The following is a 24823-nucleotide window of genomic DNA, read 5'->3' as shown; positions in this document are numbered from 1 at the left end:
AACATTTTCTTAAATAGTTTTATTTCAACTTTTTTGACTTAAGAAAAAAAAATTAATTATAAAAAATTCTCAAAAATAATCCTTTTTACTGTTTTTGAATATTATATTTCACTACAATTTTTGATGATATTTTTTTGTGTTGTATCTTATGTGTTATCTCATTCCATTCGTTTGATTAAAAAATGTCTGCTAATTATAAAAAGAAAAGGCGAAACGTGAAAAAATGCCTTAAAATTTCATCATTTTGAGCTCAGGAACTCAAACTGCATATTAGCAATTAAGGTACATTGCTTAAATAAATGTCTGTGTGTATGTGGTAGCTTAAGTGCATTAACAGCACCTTGACCAAAAAAACTCTTACTTGCTTTTAAGTAACTTTGTCACAAAATTTCCCTTTCAAAGAAAGTGTCAACTAATTTCTCCAGTCCACAACTAATTTTGGCCCTCACAGCTAATTTAGCAAATCAAGCCACCAGCCCACCAATAGCGGGAACAGTTATTTTCCATATGCATACATACAGCATGCCACACCGAAGATAGACAGCGTCTCACATTTTCCGCGCTTAAAATATTTTGTAAACAAATGGCAAGTCGCCAGCATTGTATAACATTTGAGCCACAAAGCAATAGACAATAATAAGTGTATTAGCAACACCGCATATTTGTTGAACACAGAGTTTGGTAATGAAAGTGATTGTGGCTATGACCATTATTGTTTCACTTTTTGTTATGGAAACTCAAAATAAATGCCACACAGACACAATTAAATAGCACAAAAAAGCTGCTTAACAAATATTTTTGTGTTGAAATAAGTACGTGGCAATAAATTGCAATCAATTGACGCTATGACAAAATGAAAAGCGAGGCAAAGTCAATATTTGTCTTAATTTACTTTTTCCTCTACGCTACATATTTGGTGTAAATGGCTTAAGTGCCGGTGTTGTTGTTGCTAAATGCATAGTTATTGTTATTGTTGTTTTTATTAATGATCGCATCAAGTGCAACAGTTGTAATAATATTGATTTGAGTGAAAATGCCACGGAGAAAAGCAGTGATTTGGTTAGCAAAGCAGATTGGTAAACATATATACATAAATACATACTTATGTATATGTATACATATAAATATATATACCCACATACATGCACATACATCTTACTAAAGTTTTTTTTACAAATAAATACCACAAATAGCGCCTTATACACTTTTAAACCCGCTTTTATAGCGCCAAGCGCACCCAGGTTTGTGTCTTAAGTCTTTTGTATGCACCAGCCAGCCTACTGACTGGGTAGAGCTTGCTGAATTTGTTGCTTTTGAGTTGCGTTAAATGTGCACAAAGTCTCAACAATTTTGTATGTGATATTTGTAAATAAGTTGTTTTTGTTATTGGTGTTGTTGTTTATGCAGACTAGCTGCGTATTGACGCATATTTTTGGCGTTGGGAGTAGGTGACGCGTCAACAGCGAAAAAGGTGGTTATGGTGTTGAAGGAAAATGTAAAAACAAAGTTGTAAGAAAAAACAAAGAAAAGCAAAAATGCAACAAAAACACACTTACACATGCATTTGTTTGTTACTCGTGTGTGTGTGTGTTTACAAGCATGGCTGTGGGTTTTGTGGTAGAGCCAACAGCGCTTTGTTGTTTGGCGCAAGTCGTGTTGCAGCGCCCAATAATACCTGTTTCACATGAAGGTATGCACGTTTGTTGGTCGACTCTTTTTCGTGCAGCTTTTTGGAAATGCGTAAAATTCAGGTTTTTGTTTTGACATGAAGCGTAAGGCTTTTTTACCATTTTTGTTGGCGCTGAATGCCACACAGCGGGACCATATAAGTAATAATATATATTTTTAAATACTAATAAATAAACTTACGCATATTTCATTTTGTATAAGAAATAATTAATTAAAGATTTTAATTAAAATTTTAATTAATTACATTAATTTTTCACAATATAAGAATTAAAAAAAAATTAAATTTAGCTAGACTTGGAATTAATAATAAATTTTAAAAATAAATAGAAATAATAATTTGAAAGTGAAATAATTAATTCCAATAAAAATTAGTTAAATAATTAACTAAAAGTAGCTAAAATTTGAATACTGTATATATTAACAAAATTTAATAAATAAGTTGAAATTAATGTTTTAAAGTAAAAATTAATTAAGTAATTAATTATAATAAAAAGTAAATAAAATAAGTATGACTTATAATAATTACTATAATTACGTAAATTAATAAAAATTGAAACCTTATAAAGAAAAGCATTTATTATTGAATCTAAAAATAGTTAATTAACTATAATAAAATAAGTACTAATTTAAAAAAATTTAAAAAGGTACACAAATGTATTCCTAACTTAAAAGAGAGTTAATTAATTAAAAAAATTTATATATATTCAAGCAAAAAATAATATAATTAAATAAAAATTAACTAATGTAATTAATTAAAAATATTAATTTAAGCAGTTTTTGTCAATAATTTAAATTAAAAAGTGGTTAATTAATTGAAAAAATTAATATAATTAAGTAAAATTAATAAATATAATTAAGTAAAAATATTAGTTTAAGCAGTTTTTGTCAATAATTTAAACTAAAATAATTTTTTAAATTTTTTTCATGTTTAGTAATTTATCTTAATTTTTCAAAAATTTATTGAAATGATTATTTATATAAAGAAAAATTAATTATAAGGAATGAAGTGATTATTTTAAAATGAGTTTTAACTAATTTTTCGTATATATAAATATTTTTGACAAACGGACAAACGAACATTAAACAGATAAATTTGACGAAAATTATTTTTAAACTTAATAAATAAATAATTATTTTTTTATTGTTTAATAGCTAATTAAAATATTAGTCTCAAAATTAAAAAATAAAATAAAATATTTAATTTCTGCTCTCAGTCTAATATTTACACAATCAAAACTATAAATTTATGAAAAATCGAAATATATCGATATAACTGTACAAAATAACACGAAACTTAATTATAATAATTGTATTTCATTGAATAAAAAAAATATTAACTATAAATATCATAGAACTTTAGTTAAATTAAAAATAATAAATTTTTGCTATTTATTAACTTATTTTTTTATAATGGATTTTTTAAATTAAAACCAAATTATTTTTAATTAGTAAATTTTTTTTGTTGAAAAAAAATTAATAAAATAATTAATTGCAATAATCTTTTATTTATAAATCAAATTTCAAAGTTATAAAAATCAAGTAAACATAATTAAGAAATAATAAATTTTAATTTTAATTAAAAAATATAAATTAAAAAATTTAAAAGACATAAGTATCAAGTAAAAATTATTTTGAAATAATAAATTGTAATATTTTTTAACTACATTTAATTTAAAAAAATTATAAAATTTAAATTAAAAAAATTATAAAAATTAAATTAAATTTAGTTAAAAAATATTACGATTATTATTTCAAAATTATTTTTACTTGGCACTTATGACTTTTAAATTTTTTAATTTTTATTTATTTTTTAATAAAATTAAAGTTTATTATTTCTTAATTATATTTACTTGATTTTTATAACTTTGAAATTTTTTTTTAATTAAAATTTGTTATTATATAATTACTTTTAATTGATTTTTATAACTTTTGAATTTGTTAAATTTTTAATTTTTTAATTAAAATTTGTAATTTTATAATTATTTTTAATAGTTTTTATAAAATTTAAATTTTATTTAAAATTTATGTTAAAAGATTCAAAATTTTTTTGCAAAACAATTTTTATCGTTTAAATCGTAAAATGAAATGTCTACTGCCTCATTAAGTTAATATTATTTCTAATGATTTAGACTTTCTGTCACCTGGCAATCACACTAACATTTTCTTAAATATTTTACTTCCTAATTTCTTCGCCACATTTACTATTTTATTTTCTCATGACAACTTACTCCGATATTTCAATAATTGCATAGGCATTGTTTTGCGTAGCGCCGCTTTCATACCGTTATGTGCATGTAGATTGATTGATATGGCACAAGCGTTTTTAGCTGTGATTGAATTTTAAACGCTGCAGCGCGCCAAGCGGCAGCAATTTTCAATTCCGCTCACTACTTGTGTGCAGTAAGCGCTGCGCTTAATGAGGGTGGCGAGCTGCAATTACAAATTAAGAAAAGAAAATAATACAACTTGTTGTTGGTGGCATGGGTGAAAGTGCCACTACAACACCACTGACCAACATTTACCATTTTTATATAATCTACACTTTTATTTTATTTAATCAAGGAAAAACGCGTTTTCATATTTTAATGACTTGCATTAGGTGAATGGGTGAACAATTATGGATTTAGTCGTAATTTCCTATTTACTATATAATAAATATTTACATATATATACATATATATGTTATGATAAATGTTGGTGGAGGTAGTAGTGAGTGTCCTTGATATTTAAAATAAAAGAAATAATTGCTTATTCTTGAAAATGAATGGAAAAAATTGCTTTTATTAACTAGTTGAAGACTAGTTACTTTACTGCTTACTTTCGGTGTAAAACAGCAAAAATACGGAATTCGATAAATATGTAAAGTTTAGATACAAATTTACTACTGCAGATGGTCTCTTCGCCATAAAAAATTTTATTTCTCCTAAAGACTTTTCTGAATCGGATCAATTATTTAGGGAACTGATGGGAATGAACCCAACGAAAGTGTGATAAACGAGCTTAAAATCGATAGTACGCAGACAAACCATAAAAATAAACGAGGCCTAGTAATGGTTGTAAAGCATAACGTTGCTAGCTCTATAGGATCAAAGATCAGGAAGCCCTTTTACTAAGTTGTGCAATCAAGATGATGTTCTTCCACAACTCCAGCAGTTTTCAACTAATGCAAACGCCTCAATAAGGACAAATATAACACCTTACTGACAGTCTGTCGCTCCAGAATAAATTCATGATGCACCAAATCACGAATATCGGAAAAATAATGAACACAAGCTTGATTTTTGAGCGTGGCGTTTTTTGGTTTCGGCTTGGTTTTTTCCTTCCATTCCGATGATTGTTGACTTGTTTGTATGTCAAACTCAGAAACCCATGTATGATCGGCAGTTATAATGCTCTCCATAAATGTGGGATCATAATTCGCACGATCAAGCATGTCCAAAGAGACCTGTTTACGGCGCTCTTTTTAAAAAAAGTTTGCTTTATCGGGACGAGTTGAGCAAGCACTCATTTCATACACAAAATATCCACCAAAATCTTTCGAACGGATTCGTGAGACACGTCGAGCTCTCTTACCATCTCTCTAACACTTGCCTGACAATTTTCAAGCACCATATCCTTTTTAATATTTTCATCAGTTGAAGAGATCGAAAGTCCAAAGTACAGAAAGAGGCAAGTCTTCAACGATCTCTCGACGGTCTTTGAAGGCATCTAACATTCAGAAAATTAAAACAAACAGCATCCATTTGTAGTCTGTAACACAAAAATTCAATCAAATCACTGAACGCCACAAAAGTCTCAGCATTCCTTTGTCTGCTTTTCTACCTGAAGTATATAAAAATCGAAATAGAATACTTAATTTCGTGTGCTGCATAAATTTACCGCTTTCTTTAAGCGCAGTTACACCGTTCTACCACACTTCAACTCACAGCCGCCGACTAAATCTGTATTTCAACTCTTTTCGCCGATTCGTTCCGTTCTGTGCTTAAAGCTCCACACCACAGCGTTAAATTAGGTTACTCAGAAAAGTTGTTGCATAAAATTAATATTGAAATTACAATATAATCAGCATCCAAGCGCCCAGCAGTCCAGCAGCGATCACAACTCACCATGCGTCGCTCCACCTCTAATGCTGTGGCACCTGTTGCTATGTTGTAGTTGTTGTTGGTGCATTGCGGGCAGTTAATTTGTTGCTTGTTGGTTTTTTTGTTGTTTGGTTATTGGCTTTTTGTTGCTGGTTTTTGTTGTTGTTCGTTTCTTGTTTTTTTGTTCTTTTTTGTTACTGTGTAAAATATGTGGCAACATTCCATAGGTGGGCAGGCAGACCAGGCTGTTCGATTCTGGAGAACTAGTTCAATGGGTCTACTTGTAGGTTGCTGCAGGTGAGCTGTTAGTGTTAAGTGATTTTCTGTGCATTTAAGTAAGTGTGTTTGTTATAGAAATAGATAACGGTTATTTAATTGTTGCTGTTTTTGTTTTTGGTGGGCAAGAAATATTGTAAAATTAGTTTCTCATTATAGGAACGAATAATAAGTTTTTACAACTTAACAACAACAACAACAACAAATATTACAATAACAACGAAAATAATTACAACAAAAATTCGAAAACTTTGAAATTAATATTTAAAATATTGGAATAAATTTTAAATATTTTACAATCCAACAACAACAATACCAATTATTACAACAAAAACAAAAAAAATTACAACAATATTATGTAAATTGCAAAATTAATATTTAAAGTATAGCAACAAAATTTAAAACTCTTACAACTTAACAACAACAATGCCAATTATTACAACAACAACATTTATTATTACAACAACAATTCGAAATCATCAAAATTATTATTTGAACTATAGGAAACAATTTTAATTTTTTTATAATCCAACAACAACTACAGCAGTTACTACAACAACAACATTTATTATAACAACAACAACTCGAAATCATCAAAATTAATATTGCAACTATAGGAACAAATATTAAATTATTTACAACTAAACGGAAAAAAAACAAAAACAACAACAAATAATTTCTGCAACAACAACTATTTTAAATCTTAAAAAGTATTATTTGAACTAAAGGAACTAATTTTAAATTCCTTACAACGTGCCAACAGCAACATAAATTATTACAACAACAACATTATTATTACAACAACAACTCAAAATCATCAAAATTAATATTGAAACAAATATTATATTCTTTTCAAGTTAACAACAACAATTACAATTGCAATTTACAGCAACAACACCATTTATTGCAACAACAATTCGAAATCTTCAAAATCAAAATTTCGACTGCACACAAAATCCATAACGTTCACGGCAAAGCAAGACAAAACGTGGCTGATGCTGGGCGCACGCACACACACACACAAATGTTTATAAATAGCAATAATCCGCTTTTGTGCGCACACCTATACACAAACATACTCTCATATACATATGTATATACAACTATGTATATAACCCTACACACCTATTTACTCGCCTGTCTCTGCCTCTGCTCACATTACCGGTTTTCAACTGCCGCTGCTCGCGCCTGCCGCGCGCTTATATACCTACAATAGATAACTGGCAGCTTCAGCGTGCGTTTTCTCGCTTTTCAACGCCGAGCGCTGACTTGCTGGCTTGACTCCACAGATTCTGGCTTTCAGTTAGAAAACGCTACTCGTTGTTGCCGCCAGCGCTCGTAAACGGTCGGAGCGCACGCGTACACACTTTGACGACTCAATCGAATTGTGTTGTTGTGACCGTTAGTTCTTGCTTTTTTTGTTAATTTTTTTTTTTGTGTGTTGACTTCGCGTGACTTGTGTGTTTCAAAATTGCAGTGTTAAAGGGTACGAATTAAATTTTTATATAATTTTTTCTTATTAAAAGTAACAAGCGTGTGCTTATGTGTGTGTGTCGAATATGTGAAAATGCAACATATTAGAGAATTGTGTCAATGTTACGCAATTCATTTTTGATTTTGATAATTTATTGCTCATTTTGTGGTCCATGCTGTGGTCCAGCAGGGCGGCTATACACGGATATACTGAGTTTAATAAATCTCGGCTTTGTGCTTTTCATTTGTGGCGTGCGCTTGGATGCTGTGCCAAAATGCCGTTAACCCAAATTTTATGTGTTAAATTATTGCTGACCTTCATGGTTAAGAGTAAAATGTTGGTTAGAGGTCTTTAAATGCGCAAGGCGTGTGGTGATTTTTAGCAGAAACTACAAAGAATATGAGAAATACGGAAAGATGTAGAAAACTGGAGAATATATGAACATTAAAAAATGTTAAGAAATATAAAAATTATGTGCCAAAGGAAAATTTTAAAAATAAAAATTAAATAACAAATTTAAAATAAAAATCAAGTAAAAATTTAAAAATAAAAATTGAAAAATAAAAATTAAGTAAAAAATAAAAATTATGTATTAATTAAAAAAATTAAAATTAAGTAAAAATTTAAAAATGAAAATAAAGTAAAAACATTAAAATGAAAATAAAGAAAAAACTTTAAAATAAAAATTAAGCAAAAATTTATAAATAAAAATTAAGCAAAAATTTGAAAATGAAAATTAGGTAAAAACTTTAAAATAAAAATTAAGAAACAATTTAAAAATGAAAATTAAGTAAAAATTTTAAAATAAATATTAAAATGTAGTAAACTGGAGAATATATGAACTTTAAAAATGAAATATAAAAAATTAAGAAAATTTTAAAATAAAAATTAAAAAATCAAGTAAAAATTTTAAAATAAAAATTAAGAAAAAAATTAAAAATAAAATTAGGAGAAAATTTGAAACTAAAAGTTAATAAATTTTATATAAAAATAAAATAAAAATTAAGCAAAAGTTTAAAAGGAAAAGATTAGTAAAAATTAAAAAAAAAAAAAATAATTAATAATTTAAAAATGAAAATTAAGTAAAAATTTTAAAATAAAAATTAAAAAAAAATTTTAAAAATAAAAATTAAGTAATAATTTAAAAATGAAAATTAAGTAAAAATTTTAGAATAAAAATTAAGAAAAAAAATTAGAATCAAAATTAAGAAAAAATTTAAAAATAAAATTTAATTAAAAACTGTAAAATAAAAATTAAGAAAAACTTTATAAATGAAAATTAAGTAAAAATTTTAAAATAAAAATTAAAAAAAATTTAAAAATCAAAATTATGTAAAAACTTTAAAATAAAAATTACGAAAAGAATTAAAAATAAAAATTAAGAGAAAATTTAAAAGTAAAAGCTAATAAATTATTATATTAAAATAAAATAAGTGAAAAATTGCAAACATAAAATAAATGACTGCAATGATAAATGCGGAAGGAATCCGTAAGATTGAGGGACATCATACTGTGATAATCAAAACACAAATTAAATATAAAAAAAATTAATTAAAAAAAAAAAAAATTACAAATTAAAATTGAAATAAGAAATAAATGAAACAATCCAAACTTATACTAAAAAACTACAAAAATACAATATATAAAGTTTAAAGGCTATTAAAAAGTCAGAAATGAGTAAAGTACGAGAAAATGAAACAAAAAACTAGAAATGAAAAAATAAAATCTAAAAATATAAATTATAAAACAAAAAACAAAATAAAATAATAAATGAAAAAATTTCAAACTTTTAATAGAAAAGTGTAAAATGCTAGATATGATATGAAAAGCCAGAAATAAATAAAATACTAAAAAAGAAAAAAAATGAGAAATGAAAAATAAAATCTAAAAATATAAATTGCAAAAAAAAATCCCAAAAAATAAAAGTTTACAAATACATATATATGTACAAATATATATATGAATATAAATGAAAATTTTAAAGCATAAAATTAATACTTAAACTTTAAAATTATGTTTTTGATATTATAGAAAATTTTCGAAATAGGAAAAAATGTGGAATAAAAATTTAAATATGAAAAATACAAAAATATGACATTCTTTTAATATTTCGCTATAACAGAAAAATTAATCATTTACAAAAAAATAATTTTCTGAAAGCACAACAATTACAAAAATAAAAATAAAACAAGAAAAACATTAACGGCGGTCGCAACGAAGCTAAAACATCCTTCACAAATACATAAGATTCCTTAGAAGTACTTTGATCGGCCAGTTTGTATGGAAGCTATATGCTATAGTGAGTCGATCTGAACAATTTTGTCGGATATTGCACGAATTTCTTGTAAAAGAATACATACCAAATTTCGTGAAGATAACTCGTCATATGAAAAAGTTTTCCATACAATCACTTAATTCTGATCGTTAAGTTTGTATGACAGCTACATATATGCTATAGTAGTCCGATCTGAACAATATGTTCGCAGATTAAAGCGTTTCCTTTGATAATAATCTGCCAAATTTCGGGAAAATATTTCGTCAAATTGAAAATTTTTCTTTAATCACTTGATTTCGATCGTTCCGTTTGTATGACAGCTATATGTTATAGTTATCCGATATTAATAATTCCTACAAGTAAGCAGCTCGTTACGGAGAAAATGATGTGTGCATAATTTCAGAACGATATCTTAAAAACAGAGCAACTAATTCGTATATATACAGACAGACAAACGGACGTAAAAATGTAAAAAAAAAATTAAAAATTAAACTTAATTAAAAATACTAAATAACGAATAGCGCTTAATATTTAATTTTTTTAAAGATTAGTATATTTTTTCGCATTTTGTTACAAAAAAAAATAATTTTATTAAAAAAATAAATAAAAATCAAACAAAATAAAAAGATATGAGTTTTTAATAATAAAAACTATTACATAATAGTTTTAAAATTTGTTAAAGGAAAAAATTGTTGTTCTTATAAATCTACCTAAAAATTTAAAAATTAATTTTTTAAATTAAATTTTTTTAAATTTTTTTTAAATTAATTTTAAATAAAATTTAAAAAAATATTGTTTATATATACATACATAACAAAATATTTTTTTTTCAACAATTTTAATTTTTTAAATTAATTTTAAATTAAATTTAAAAAATTATTGTTCATTAAAAATAACTAAAAAATTTAAAAATTAGTTTAAAATTAAAATTAAATTAAAATTTTGTGGGTATGTTTATAAAAACAATAATTTTTCCCTTTTGGCATATTTTAATAAAAAGTATAAAAATAATTTAAATTTTTTTTTCAAATAATATTTAGTAAATAAAAAAAATAAATAAATGACAATTTTTTATATAGTTATTAGCATAATTTACGATTTTTTTTTAATTTCCCACTGAAGCTAGTTTTCAAAAATATACCATGCTAACTGCTAAAATTTCAAAAAAGAAGTCGAAAAAAAACTTAAAACAACTTCACTTCAACGAAAGCTACCAGTGAAATATTACTTATCTCCATAAAATGCAAAAAATAACATTTACCTTGATTACCAAAAACAGATCGAGAAAAACTAGTTTGCCTGCCCAAAAATAACAAGCGTAAAAAGATACAAGATCAAGAGATATTATTACGGTGAAAAAATGGCAGAAAAAAACATTGGAATTTTCGCAAATGCGGTAAAAGCGGTAGTGTCACATAAACAGTCACACACACACACAGCATATGTGCCCGTAACACGATTTTACTGCGGCAAACAGCTAGACTCTTCAGCAGCTACCGCTGCCATGACATTGCGAGGAGTAAGGGGAGCGCCACAGCAAAACTTCTTCTACGAAAGAAGTCCAACCTGCCCAAGTGAAAGTTCAAGCGATTGAGCGCAGTTGTGTGTGCTGCCGCGCTACGCTGCCGCTGTCGTCGCGCGCAGCTAAGGCATTTGAAATCAGACGATGATGCCACTTGTTGCGCTTGGCTTTGCGCTGTTACTTTGGCGGTTTGTGATCAAAAGCTGAAAACTAAAAGCGCGAGAAATTTGAGAAAAAGTGGAAATAAAGGAAAAAATTTAATGTAAAAAAGGAAATTCAATGATAAATTATAAATTCAAACAAAAATAAAATAAATAAAAAAAGTAAAAAAAATAATCAAAAAAATTAAATAGAGCAAAAAAATGAAAATTCAAAAAGAAAAATCAATAAACGGTTATAAATGAAAAAAATAATAAAAAAAATAATGAATTAAAGCAAAAAATGCTGAAGATGCTAATAAAAAAATGAAATTTTTAAAAAATAAAAAACTAAAAAATAAAATTAAAAAAAATATAAAAAAAATTTAAAAATAATAAATATTTAAAATATTGTTCAAAGTAGACAGCAGCTTCGTTTAATGACTGGAAAATGAAGCAGTTACTCGTTCACACTGATTTCAAGCCACAGCCATTAAATGTAGCATAAAATTGACGTCAGTGAAAGATGCTGTCAAATCTTAATCGTAAACAACTGTATATGCTCATATCTCATACCCGAACAGCTTTGGAGCAATTTGACAATAAAATTTTGTTATCAGGTTTCATAATTGCAATTGCATATAAACAAAAAATTTAAGTGAGAAAATATTTTAATTATATTTTTAGCTTTCATTTGTGAGGACCATAAAAATATTTATGAAATGCAAAAAAATATAATAAAATAAAGAAAATTTATTGTCAAAAATTATTGTTATGATTTTAATATCAAAAATTTATTACTTTATATCGTCACTTGATTGCAAAAATACGTGTCATCAAAATAATCAAAATTGAGTTTGTTTTTTATTGCTTACGATTTACTACATTATATTGGGTAGTCGAAAAAGTCTTTTCGTATTTCTAATCAAACTTATTTTTTTATATTTATAATAAACTTTAATGAACCAAATATGTACCATTTTGGTAGACCACTTTTTGACATTTTTCCGCTAGAGACATTATTCCAGCAGTGTAAAAATTTTCTGCTTTCTCGGCGAGAAACTGCGACAAGTAATTTTCACAGCCCTCTCTGGAAGTCAACTTTCTTTCATTAAAGGACTTCTGCATTGACTGAAACTAATGATAGTCGGATGGCGCAGGGTCAGGTCTATATGGTGTATGCATCAAAACTTTCCAGCCAAGCTCTCCCATTTTTTTCCGAGTCATCAAAGATGTGTATGGTCTAGCGTTGTCCTTATTGAAGACGAAGCCCTTTCTGTCGATCAGTTCTGACCTTTTTGGTCAATTGCTTGCTTCAATCTCATCAGTTGTTGAGAGTAAAGTGTAGAATCAATCGTTCGACCAGGCTGGAGCAGCTCATAGTGGATGATTCTTTTCCAAACCCACCAAACACTAAGCATAACCTTTCGTGGCGTCAATTTTGGCTTTGCGGCCATTTGTTGAGCTTCACCACGCTTGAACCATGATCTTTTTCGCACATTATTGTCGTATTTGATCCACTTTTCGTCTCCTGTTACCATTCGCTTCAGAAATGGTTCGATTTCATTTCGTTTCAGCAAAGAATCGCAGATGTTAATTCAGTCCATTAAGTTTTTCGCAGACAATTCATGTGGTACCCAAATATCGAGCTTCTTTTTGTGGCCAGTCTTTTTTAAATGGTTCAAACCCGTCTGACGATGAATGTTAAGTTCCTTAGTGATGTCATGGCTGCTTATGTGATGGTCCTGGTCAGTCTTTCCCATAAATTCATCGACTTTTTCGACGATAGGTCGACTAGACCGTGGTGCATCTTTCACATCGAAGTTTTCAGAACGGAAGCGATGTTGTGCTACACGAACTGATACAGCATCGTCTTCGTAAACTTCACAAATTTTATTGGTTGCTTGCGTGGCATTCTTCCCTATTTTATGCAAAAATTTCAAAATATATCGAATTTCTTCATTATTTTCACTCATTTTTGAACAGCTATAATTTTTTTTCAAATTCCGCGAATTTAATTTTTTTTTGGTTAAATGAAGCTTAAAATCTCGCCTTTCCGACAATGTAGGGTATGACACGATTGGTAGCACTGGAGATATATGACTGCAACGGCATCTATTGACAAAATACGAAAATACTTTTTCGACCACGATAATAAGGTCATTATTTGTAATAGAAAACTTTGTGTATAATGTCAAAATATTGAATAAAACGTTTAATTTAATATGACAGTTGGCATATGACTTGAATGGTCACAGAAAATGGTTTTTTGCATTATGTTGAACTTAATTTTCTTATTTATTTCTTTAATTATTTTTTTCCAAAAATTAACTCACCTCAAACCAACTCTGAATTGCGTCTTTATGGACACAAAGCAGGTAGTGAGCTAAGCTAATTAAATTTTAGAAAAAAAAAATAACATACCAAGAACATTTCTATGGCAAACCATTAGCGCTAATCAGCACTCAAACAACCGGTTTGGGCACTCATTTGAATTTCGCGTAGGTGTGGTATTCAAACACAACTCAAGAGCGTATCAATAACTGCTGGTAATTTACTTGGTTGAATTGCGGATTTTCGGTGGCAAAATGGATTAGCAAGCATGTGCGCGGGGGTTTGGGTGAGTGCGTGAAATATGCGTGATTGGTTTGGTGGATTATGAGTGGTGTGATTCATTATTATTATTTTGTTTTGGAAATAGCTATGATGGCTAAAAGTCAGAAAGAGTAAAGCTAAAAATAGTTAAAGTAAACAACTAAGCAGAAGTTAAAAAATAATAATAGTTTTATATACATAAATATATATACATATATTTATATAAACATATTTATGTATATGTATATGTTTATTTATATGTATATATGTATATAGTATATCATTTAGTTGTTTCAATCAGCTATTTTTATCACAACTTTACTCATATGTCTCTCAACAATGAGCTCATCTCCCGCGCCACAACTAAATAATTATGATAGTTGTTAGCCAACAAAGCATCTAAGTTGCTTAACATTATTGATGACTCAATATTTTGCAGATATTTTCCCATTAGTAGCTATCTAACTACCTAGTTACATATCATTAAGCATCGATACCGGCGCTCCATGCATTTTTGTTTGATGAATAATACCACTTTTCGGTCAGTCGCCGCTTTCTTTGTGTCAATATTATTTCTGTGAATGAAAGCCTGATATATGTATTTATATGAGTGCGACCCGATTTCTTTTACAATAACAGCGCTGCTTTGCATTTAATATTTTTTTACATTTAAATGAAGATTCTTGTGTTATGCAAATATTTTTGAGCGGCTGCTTTGTGTTAGGTGTTTGCTTCTAGCATATAGGGTTTAATGCACGGCATTACTCATATGAATTTTGTTTTGCTCTTTAATAATTTATTTCTTGGTTTTGGGTTTCAAATATTTTACTTTTTTTTGAGTTTTATAAAATTTCAATTTTTTCAAATGAATTTCATTGAATTTCAAAATTCAAATTTTTTTATTAACAAATAATATTTTTTAGTATCGATAATTAATTGATAGTTGTTAATTACACTGAAATAAATATTATTATATTTTAATTTATATTTCTTAATTTTTTTTAAATTATATTATGTTATTATATTTTTTGTTTAGTCTTTTGTTAATATATTTTTTTATAAAAAAAATTTTTTAAGAGATTTTTTAGTTGATATATTTTTTTATAATTGAAGTTTTTTTGTTTTGTTAAAAAAGAAAAATAAGTTGTGCTTTATTACTAAAAAATGATGTATTATATACACATAAAATATTTTCTTTTAATTTTTTTTCCTAGTTTTTCAGCAAATAATAATTTTTAATTTTCTATATTTAATTAATGATTTTTAGTTACGTTGAAATATATTTAATTACATTTTTGTTGAGTTTTTTTTGTTTTTCCTTTTTATTGTATTCTTTTAAATTTATGGTAAAATATTTTTTTTGTATTTTACTAAATAATGTTCGTTTGTGAAGAAGGTGAAAAAAATGGAGTTTGCTTTTTATACAAAATATGTTGTTATATAAATTATATTTTTTTTTAAAATTTTTTTAAAAATTTTTACATTTTTTATATTATACTTTTCATATTTTTTTTTGTCATAGTTTATTATATCTTTTTTGAAATTTTGTTAAATTTTTTTTGTATTTTTAAAATATTTTTGAATTAATTATTTTTATTATTTGAATAAAAAGAAAAATAATTTGTTTTTTTTTTATATAAAAATAATTATTTTATATAATTTATATTTTTAATTTTTTTTTGTAATTTTTTATAATTTTTTTTTAAAACTTGTTTATATTTTTTTGTTTTGTCATATTTTATTTTATCTGTTTTAAATATTTTGGTAAAATTTATTTTTTTTTCAATATTTGTAAACAATTTTTTTTGTATAAAAAAAAAACAATTTTTTTTTTTTATGTAAAAAAAAAAAATCAAGGAACATTTTATATAAATATTAAATTTTTAATTATTTTTTTAAATCATTTTTAATAATTTTATAATTTTTTTAAGAAAAATTACAAATTTTTTTTAGTTTGTCATATTTTATTTTATTATTTTAAATTTTCGATATTTTATATATTTATTTTAATCTTTAAAAAAATATTTATTATGAATAAATATATTTTTAATATTATTTATTTGAAAATAAAAATCAATTTTATATAAATATTAAATAAAAAAATTTTACACTTTTTTAAATTCGTTTTTTTTAAGAAAATTGTTTTAAAAAAAAAAATAAAAAAAAGTGCTTTTTTTTTTAATATTTTGGATATATATTTTTTATATTTAAAATATTTATTAGCATCATAAAATATATTTTTAATATTATTTATTTCAAAAAAAATGTTGTTTATTTTAAAAATTATTTACACTTTACAATTCGTTTACTTTTTTATGGAAATTGTTTTGCATAACTTAAGAGAGTGCTCATGTTTTTTAATAAAAATAATTTATTTTTTTTAAACATGCTCTTTATATTAATTTTGTTTTCAGAAATATTTTTTTATTTTAGTTCATTATTAATTCGTTTAATTAAATTATTTTTTTTTTAATTATTAATTATTTCATTTTTATTTATTTTGTAGAAAAATATATTTTGTTTTGAGAAAAAGACAAATTTTTTTATTTTAATTATAAAATATATATTATCTTTAAATATTATTTTAATTTTACTAAATTTATTTTTTTATTTTTTTTAATAATTTTCATACTGACTATCACAATATGCTTATGTAAAATATCTGATTCATATTAACCGCATGTTTTATTTTTATATTTTTATATAATTTTTTTATTTTTAAATCTGCAATCAATCATTGCCATTAAATTTATGTACGTTATAGTTACATTTAGTTCATTTTTCCGCTTCTTCATTTTCTAATCCGCTTACCATTACAAATCGCCTGCAAATTTGCATGTGAAAGACGCCTTAAAACCAATGAAGACGCCTCAGCGTTGTCTTTTTGTTTGTTGTTTGTTGTTATTGTTGTTGTTTTGTTGTTATAGTTAAGTTTGCTTTCGGAGTTGCATAGTCATAAATATATGTATGTTTAAATAACAAATTTTTATTGTTGTTATTACATTTACAAACACACTTCTATGGGATTTGCTTATGAAAAAACTGCATTGACCAACTTTCAGTTTGGGAGCTGCATTAAATTGCGCAAAAGTGTTACATAAAGGCATACAAAGGCAAATGAAGTGCTTGCTAGGCGTTGCTTTTATTTGACAAGCGATCAGGAATAGGTGGTGATATTTTGAATGAAAAAATTTTGTTAGTGTTGTTTACAAAACAAAAAAAATGAAAAAATAAATATCAAAAATTATTTTTTACTAAATAAATTAATGAAAAATTAAATAAAAATAAAAAATTATATATAAACCAGTAAAAAATATTGAAAATATGAAAAAAGAACAATGCATTTTTTTGTCATATTTGTCCAATTAATGTTTAAAAAGTTAAAATTTTCGACTAAAATTTTTCAATAAATATAATATTAAATTTGCTATTAAAATAAAATATTTTTTCTAATAAATTTTATAATATTTTATTTTTGTATTTTCGTTTGTATTTTTTGCCTTCAGTATGAATGCCCTTGTCTGCTTTATTACCAGTTCTCAGTACACTTGTTTGACCAAATAACTCTAATTAATCTTCACATAAAATGTTTTTCCAATTTATTACCAGCTGTTAGGCCCACTTTTGTTGCTTTTATAAACATAGCTTAATATTACATAATTTATAGTTTTCAATTAATTACTACTCACCTCACTGATTCATATCTATTAAATGTTGATAAATTATTAAAGAGTTGTTTTTGTGCTTTAAGCCGCGATAATCTTTGTCTAAGCATTTCCTCCTACCAAAGCTTTGTACGCTAGCCATTCATTTGCTGCACCTATAATTCTGCGATTTGAAAGAATGAACAACAACTGCACCTACGGAAACAGCAGGCTTACATATAGTATTTAAGTACTAAGTATATATGTATATATAGATATATATATGAATACATTTAGGTATATATATCTGTACAACATAAGCCATTTGAAGGTCAAATCGCTTAGGAGTCAGCAAAAGACTTCAGCTACCGAGCGTGTCTTATATTTACAAAGCAATGAACTGAAATAAAGCGTATAAGAAATATGTGTTTGTGTGGGTTTGCTGCATGCGCCATACATATACACATATTATTAAACTAATATATTTAAGCTATACATATATATATTCAATATATTAAAAATATTATTTCAATAATATGAATTTTCTTCAAGTACAAATATTAAACATATGCATATACCTGCTAGCAACGGCACGTAATTAAAATATTTGCTTTCTAAGACTGATTTATGTTTTTGAAATTTACATATATACATATTTATGATATGTAGTATGATATGTAGGTTTATTAATAATTCAAGATTTATTGCTTTGTAAAGCTGCGTAGTCGCTGAGTTGACAGGCGCATCATTAAGTGGCATTTCATTTGCTTATAGTGTTTGAAAATGAAGAAATGTACTGAAGAACAAAATTTTCATATTTATTCAGGGATGGATAAATTTAAAATGAATTCAAATTATTTTTTCCTAATTTTGAAAAATATGTCTTAGCATTTTAGTTACCCCATGTCAATTCTATTCTCTATTTTATTATTATTTCAAACTAAAGCGGAACTACTGCATAAGGTGAGAGGAGCCTCAATGACTTTAGGTTTCGTTTCTGAAATTTTCGTTAAAAGGAAAAGCTTTCAAGGAGCATTTATACCACCTGGCTTCAAAAAGACGTCAAAAACCTGCTTCTGACGTGAACAAGTTTTTTAGAAACTCTTTTTGGCGGGCATTCAATCTTCCTGGTTACAAAATAGTATAAAAAAGAAATGCTTCTGACATGAAAAAGTTTCTCAGAAGCTCTTTTTGGCCGGCATTCAATCTTTCTGGTATCAAAATAAGGTCAAAAAACTACCTCTGACATAAAATTGTTTCTCAAAAACTCTTTTTGGCGGGCATTTAATCCTTCTAGTTACAAAATAGCGTCAAAAATCTGCTTCTGATCCCAAGAAAGATTTTCAGAAAATCTTTTTCAAGTCGCCGTTATCGCCACAAACCCAATAATAAAGTGTTTCTACCATGAAAAGTTTCATTAAACATATACTCCTTCCAGTTACCAATAACACCTAAAATGTTTGCTGTCCTGAAAAAGTTTTTCGTAAACTCTCTCTATCCATATCCAATCTTAGCGCAAACATTTTAAGGTTTATCACCTGGCTAAGCTTGCCAACAACCATGAAATTGAAATAGCGTCACTTTAGCAAACTTTTCTTGCTTAAAAAAAATACAGCCGATAAAGTAAAAAGAATAAATATTTTGCTGCATAAAATTTGAAATTTTTACTCAAAATTTATTGTTGTATTTTATAATGATTACTTAAGAAAAAATATTCCAATAATAAATTTACGAATTTAAACTTTTTCTCTTCCCATAACCACACGCAGCGTATAAGTATTCAGGTTTGTCACCCAAGTTCACTCAAAAATCATGAAATTAAAGGGAAGTCACTTCAGCTAACTTCTTTAACAAATTAGTTAAGTGGAGAAACTAAATATTTTATTTATAAAATTTGACATTTTTTCTTAAAATTTATGGTTGTATTTTATTATGATTCATAAGTAATCAAGTCAAAGTCTTCACATATTAGGTTGAGGTTCTCCAGTTTTTTTTGTAGACTTTGTTGTGAACTTTGGAAGCTTTTAGTAACCAATTAGCCTCGTATTTATTACAATCAAATGATCACAATTCAATTAGCAACTAAAAAAGATAAAAAATCACAAAAAAATCAATAAACTGGCGTTCTTACGTTTACCGTTATGTCAGCAGTGCTCAAAAAATCACACCTATGCTGCACAAAAAACCGGAAATGAAATCATTTACGATAATTTGCTCTGAAAGAAATAAGGCAAACTAGTTAAATGCATTTGTACTAGTACATATGTGTCTTATACAAGTCGTTTATACCATATACCATATACCGTTCATATCTGTATTTAAAAGAAATAAATAAAATGCTCGCTACAAAACGTTATAGTGTCACGCACCGTTTGCTTGTTGCAAGTGGATATCGCGAAGCAAGGTTATGCGTTGGCTGTATTTATTTAGTTGTTGAAGCAACAACAATGTCAACAGCATCAGCTGACGGTAGCCACTTCAAGTATTTGCTTGTTCACGGCAGGCGGAGCGATGTCTGTTGAATGTCTGGTCAGCGACGCGTTCGCTGCTTAAGTCTTTTATTCCTGCTCGCACGAAGGTCAGGCGACGAACTTTAGTGCTGGCTTTTGTACAAAGGGTTGCGAGGAGGGGATTTTAATGTAACTAAGAGAAAGGTGGACAAAAAATAATTAATTCAAATATAATAAAATGAAATAAATAAAATAAAATAAAATAAAATAAAACAAAATAAAATAAAATAAAATAAAATAAAATAAAATAAAATAAAATAAAATAAAATAAAATAAAATAAAATAAAATAAAATAAAATAAAATAAAATAAAATAAAATAAAATAAAATAAAATAAAATAAAATAAAATAAAATAAAATAAAATAAAATAAAATAAAACAAAATAAAATAAAATAAAAAATAAAATAAAAGAAAATAATATAAAATAACATAAATAAAAATAAAATAAAACTTAGTAAATCAATAAAAAAAATATTAAAAAGAAAAATAATAGAAGAAAATTGATTACAATAAATAAAATTTTATAAGAAATTGTATAAAAAATAGAAATAGAAGGAAATTCAAATTAGTTTTTTAATAATGAAAAAAACTTATGTAATTAAAAGTTATTAAAAAAATTCATTTAGAAGGAAATTATCTAAAAATTAAAGAAAACATATTTTAAAGATTTTTTAAATTAAAAAAAAAGAAAAATTAAAATACAATTGAAAAAAAAATTATTAAACCTATAAAGTAAATATGAAAATTTAAGAAAAAAGATAAAAAACATTTAACAGAATAAATAAAGTTAATTTGAACCCAAACTAACCAGAAATTGAAGTAAAAACTTTTTTAAAATTAGAAAAAACTTTTTTTTTAAATATTAAAAAAGTTTTATATTAAAAAAAAGTTTTATATTAAAACAATATTAAAAATTAAAAATATTAAAAAAATTAAAAATATTTTAAAAAAATGTTTGCAAAAATAAAAAAAAATTAAAAATATAAAAAAATTTAAAAATCATTATAATGATTATGGATAATTAAAAAAAAAAATATTAAGATGAAGAAAAGTAAAGCTAAATGAGTTAATGAACGAAAAGGGATAAATATCAATCAAAACCAAATTGTGAAAATAACATAACTGTAATTAAACTGGAAAATTAATTAAAATTAACTAATAATTGAAGAAAAAAACATATTTAAAACATTTCAAAAACTAAAAAAAAAGTTAAAAAAACATTTAAAAACCATACAAATAAATATTGAGAATTAAAGAATTAGTTTTAAAGTAAAAAAAATAGAAGTAATAATATAAAATAATTGAAGCACAAACAAGTTTAAAAAAAAATATGTACATAAATAAAAATAAACCAGAAAATGAAAATAAAATTTTTTGAAACTAGAAAAATATACAATTCAACTTTAATTAAAAATATTTCAAAAATTTTTGAAATTAAAAAAAAAAATTTTAAATAAATAAAAATATTTAAAAAAAATTATATGCATAAAAATAATCCAGGAAACGAAAATACAAAATTAAAAAATAAATTTAAACTAAAAAAATATTTTATTAAAAATAAATATGGAAATTCAAAAAGACAAAAATAACTTTTTTAAATTTTTTTTAACATATAACAAAAATCCGAAACATTAAAGTAAAGCCAAATGAGCCACACTCACACTCTATTTAACGTATTTTTCAGTACCCAACTTTTATTTAATTAAATGTATAAAAATATAAAAATAAACACAAATTGAATGCGTTAATAACGGTACAGTTGCTGTGTAATTGAAACTTTTCATTTGGCATTAAATACACGCTTGCGTTTGAGCACTTGTTAAAACCGTATTTGGTTAATTAACTGTAAGCGCAGTGCCAACTCTACTCTACCAACACATCGCTACAATGCAGCCGCTGGCGTTTGGGGAAACTCGACGACCGGCTTGCGACGCCAGGCGATAGATGGCAGGCGTAAAAGAGTGTAGAAATGTTTCGACTTGCCAGCAATCATTGCAGTTTTGAATTTAATTCAATTGGCAGACTTGCTTACTGACTTTCTAAAGTGTAACACACATACATACAGCAACATGTACATATATGAGTGTAGGAAGGTGTGTGTGATGGCGTGTTGCTGGGTGCTGTAATGAGGCATTTAAAAGTGCATAAATTCGTAGGTGTTGCAGTGAGGTGAAATTCTGCTCACGTGCGTTGCTGTTGTTGTTGCTAACTGTTATTTTATTTGCATTTCATTTGCGTTGGGAGTTATGGCGAGTGTTTTTATATTTTTTCCTCCGTTTTTTTTGTTGTTGTGCGACAACTTGCACGTGCTCTGACGGGTTTGTCTGGCAGTGAGCTTTACTTTAGTTGTTGTTTTTTATTTGCGCTAGAAAATTCATAGTCGGTCGCTTTGTGTGTGACATTTGATATGTGTGCGTCAGCTGGAATTTTTGCTCACAGCTTTGTTTGTGTGTTTGTATTTTAATTTAAGGGCTTTAAATAAAAAATGAATAGTTTCACAAAGCTAAAACACAAAGGCTAATAAAATATGGTTGTTGTTGTAAAAAAATTGGCTGCAACAAAAAGGCACATGACGTTGTTGTTGTTGTAAAAAATTGCCCAAAAATTCCCAAAAAATGTTATTGTTGTAGTAATAAATTAAAATTAATTTTTTCTTTAAAATTGAATTTTTTTTGTTTTTTATATAATTAATTTTTATTTTTATTTAATTTTTTTAAATTATTATTTTTTTTTTTATTTTACTTAATTATTTCTTATTACTATTTAATGTTTTTTTTTTAATATTTATTAAATAATCTTTTTATTTTATTTTAATATTTTTTATATTTATTTATTTTATTCTTTTATTATATTCAAAGGCACAAATTATATTGTTGTTGTAGAAAAAAATAAATAAAAATAATTTTTTTCATTAAAATTGCTAATTTTATTTAATTATTTTTCACATAATTAATTTTTATTTTTATTTAATTTTTTTTAAATCAATCTATTTCTATAAGGCACATAAAACTTTGTTGTTGTTGTAAAAAAATAAATAAATTCTGATGTTGTAGCAAAAAAATAAAGAGTAATTTTTCACAAAAATTGAAAACTTCATTTAAATATTTTTTGTTTTTTATATAATTAATTTTTATTTTTATTTAAATTTTTTTATTTAATGTATTTTTATTTAATTATTTCTTATCATTATTTAGTTTATTTTTATTTTTATTAAATTTATGATTTTTTATTTCATTTTTCATTTTACTTTAATTAATTTAATTAGTTTTAATTTTAATTTTGTATTTTATAATCAAAATTAATTTTTTTTCTTTACTTTATTTTCATTCTAGCTTCATCTTTAAAGTAATCATCTTTAAAAAGTGTTTCATATCAAATTTTTATATACAAAAAGTAAGAAAGATATAAGCTGGCTACAAATAGCGTTTGTAAGGCGGTGTGAAGTGGTTAAAAACGTTCGCAAAATGAGCGGTTCTACGGCGGCCAGTTTAAGTTGGCTGTCCGCTATTTATTTTTTGGTCTTAATAGCCACAACGACAACAAAAACAAATGCAGCGATCGAGGAAGGTCTCTCGTGTCCAAATGGTGAGTACAACATATTTTTTATCCATTAAAAAATATTTTTTATAATTAAAAAAATTTCGGGACTAAATCGGGATTACATTAAAAAATCGGGATCGATATATTTCTTTGCTTAAAGCTTTAGTGGCTGCAATAATAACAATTTTAATTTAATTTTATGCAATTTTTTCGGTTTTAATAGTTTTGAGGTAATTTCGGGATTACTATACATTAAAAGTAAAAATTGATACAATTTTGCATTCTTTGCCTTATAATCTGAAATAATAACAATTTTAGCTTAATTTTATGAAATTTGTAAATTTTTTATACTTTATGATATTTTGGAAATTTTCGGTACTTAAGCGGGATTACGTTGTAAAAACGTGATTGAAATGTTTTTAGTGTGTAGAAACTTTTGAGTGCAACAAAAAAATTTGAACTTTATAAAATGAAATTTAATATTTTTAATACTTTGGGCAATTTAAAAAAAAATTCGGGACTACAACGGGTTTACATTATAGAATCAATATTGCTATTTTTTTGTATGTATGTACATATGTATATTATTCACTTTATTGACTGCAATAATAACAAAATCAACTTTATTTTACTATATCTATCATGTTTAATACTTTGAGTTGATATCAAAATTTTCGGGACTAAAACGGGATTTATATTTCTCTTCGTAGTAGACATCATTTGTTGCAATAGTAATTAATTGAAGTAAGTTTTTAAATTTATTTCTTCAAATTTCGGTACTAAAACGCGATTTCAATATGAAAGTGATTTTAAAATTTTCGGGACTAAAACGGGATTGATATTTCTCTTCGTAGTAGACATCATTTGTTGCAATAGTAATGTATTGAAGTAAACTTTTAAATTTATTTCTTAAAATTTCGGGACTAAAACGGGATTACATAAAAAAATCGGCACTGATATTTTTCTTCGTCATAGAATTTACTGATTGCAATAGAAATAAGAAGAAGTAAAGTTTAATGTTTATTTTTTTAAATTTCGAGACTAAAATCGGGACCACAATACTATTTAGGTAATTTATA

At 25.5% G+C, this 24823-nt stretch overlaps 1 protein-coding gene across 2 annotated transcripts in view; it reads left to right on the top strand.

The window, feature by feature from the left end:
- Nucleotides 1-7366: 7366 nt before the first annotated feature.
- LOC126753969 (sushi, von Willebrand factor type A, EGF and pentraxin domain-containing protein 1) overlaps nucleotides 7367-24823 on the top strand; it is a 73668-nt gene continuing 56211 nt past the window's right edge. For both annotated transcript variants that reach the window (XM_050465763.1, XM_050465762.1), the window contains exons 1-2: nucleotides 7367-7533; nucleotides 23537-23789. In XM_050465763.1, coding sequence (XP_050321720.1) covers nucleotides 23669-23789 — 121 coding nt within the window. In that variant the 5' untranslated portion in view covers nucleotides 7367-7533; nucleotides 23537-23668. The remainder of the gene's footprint in view (nucleotides 7534-23536; nucleotides 23790-24823) is intronic.

The sequence above is a fragment of the Bactrocera neohumeralis genome, chromosome 3 (genome assembly GCF_024586455.1).
Source record: "Bactrocera neohumeralis isolate Rockhampton chromosome 3, APGP_CSIRO_Bneo_wtdbg2-racon-allhic-juicebox.fasta_v2, whole genome shotgun sequence".
NCBI classification, from domain to species: Eukaryota; Metazoa; Arthropoda; class Insecta; order Diptera; family Tephritidae; genus Bactrocera; species Bactrocera neohumeralis.
Note: the sequence above shows the minus strand (reverse complement) of the source record. Positions and strands in the feature narration are given on the sequence as shown.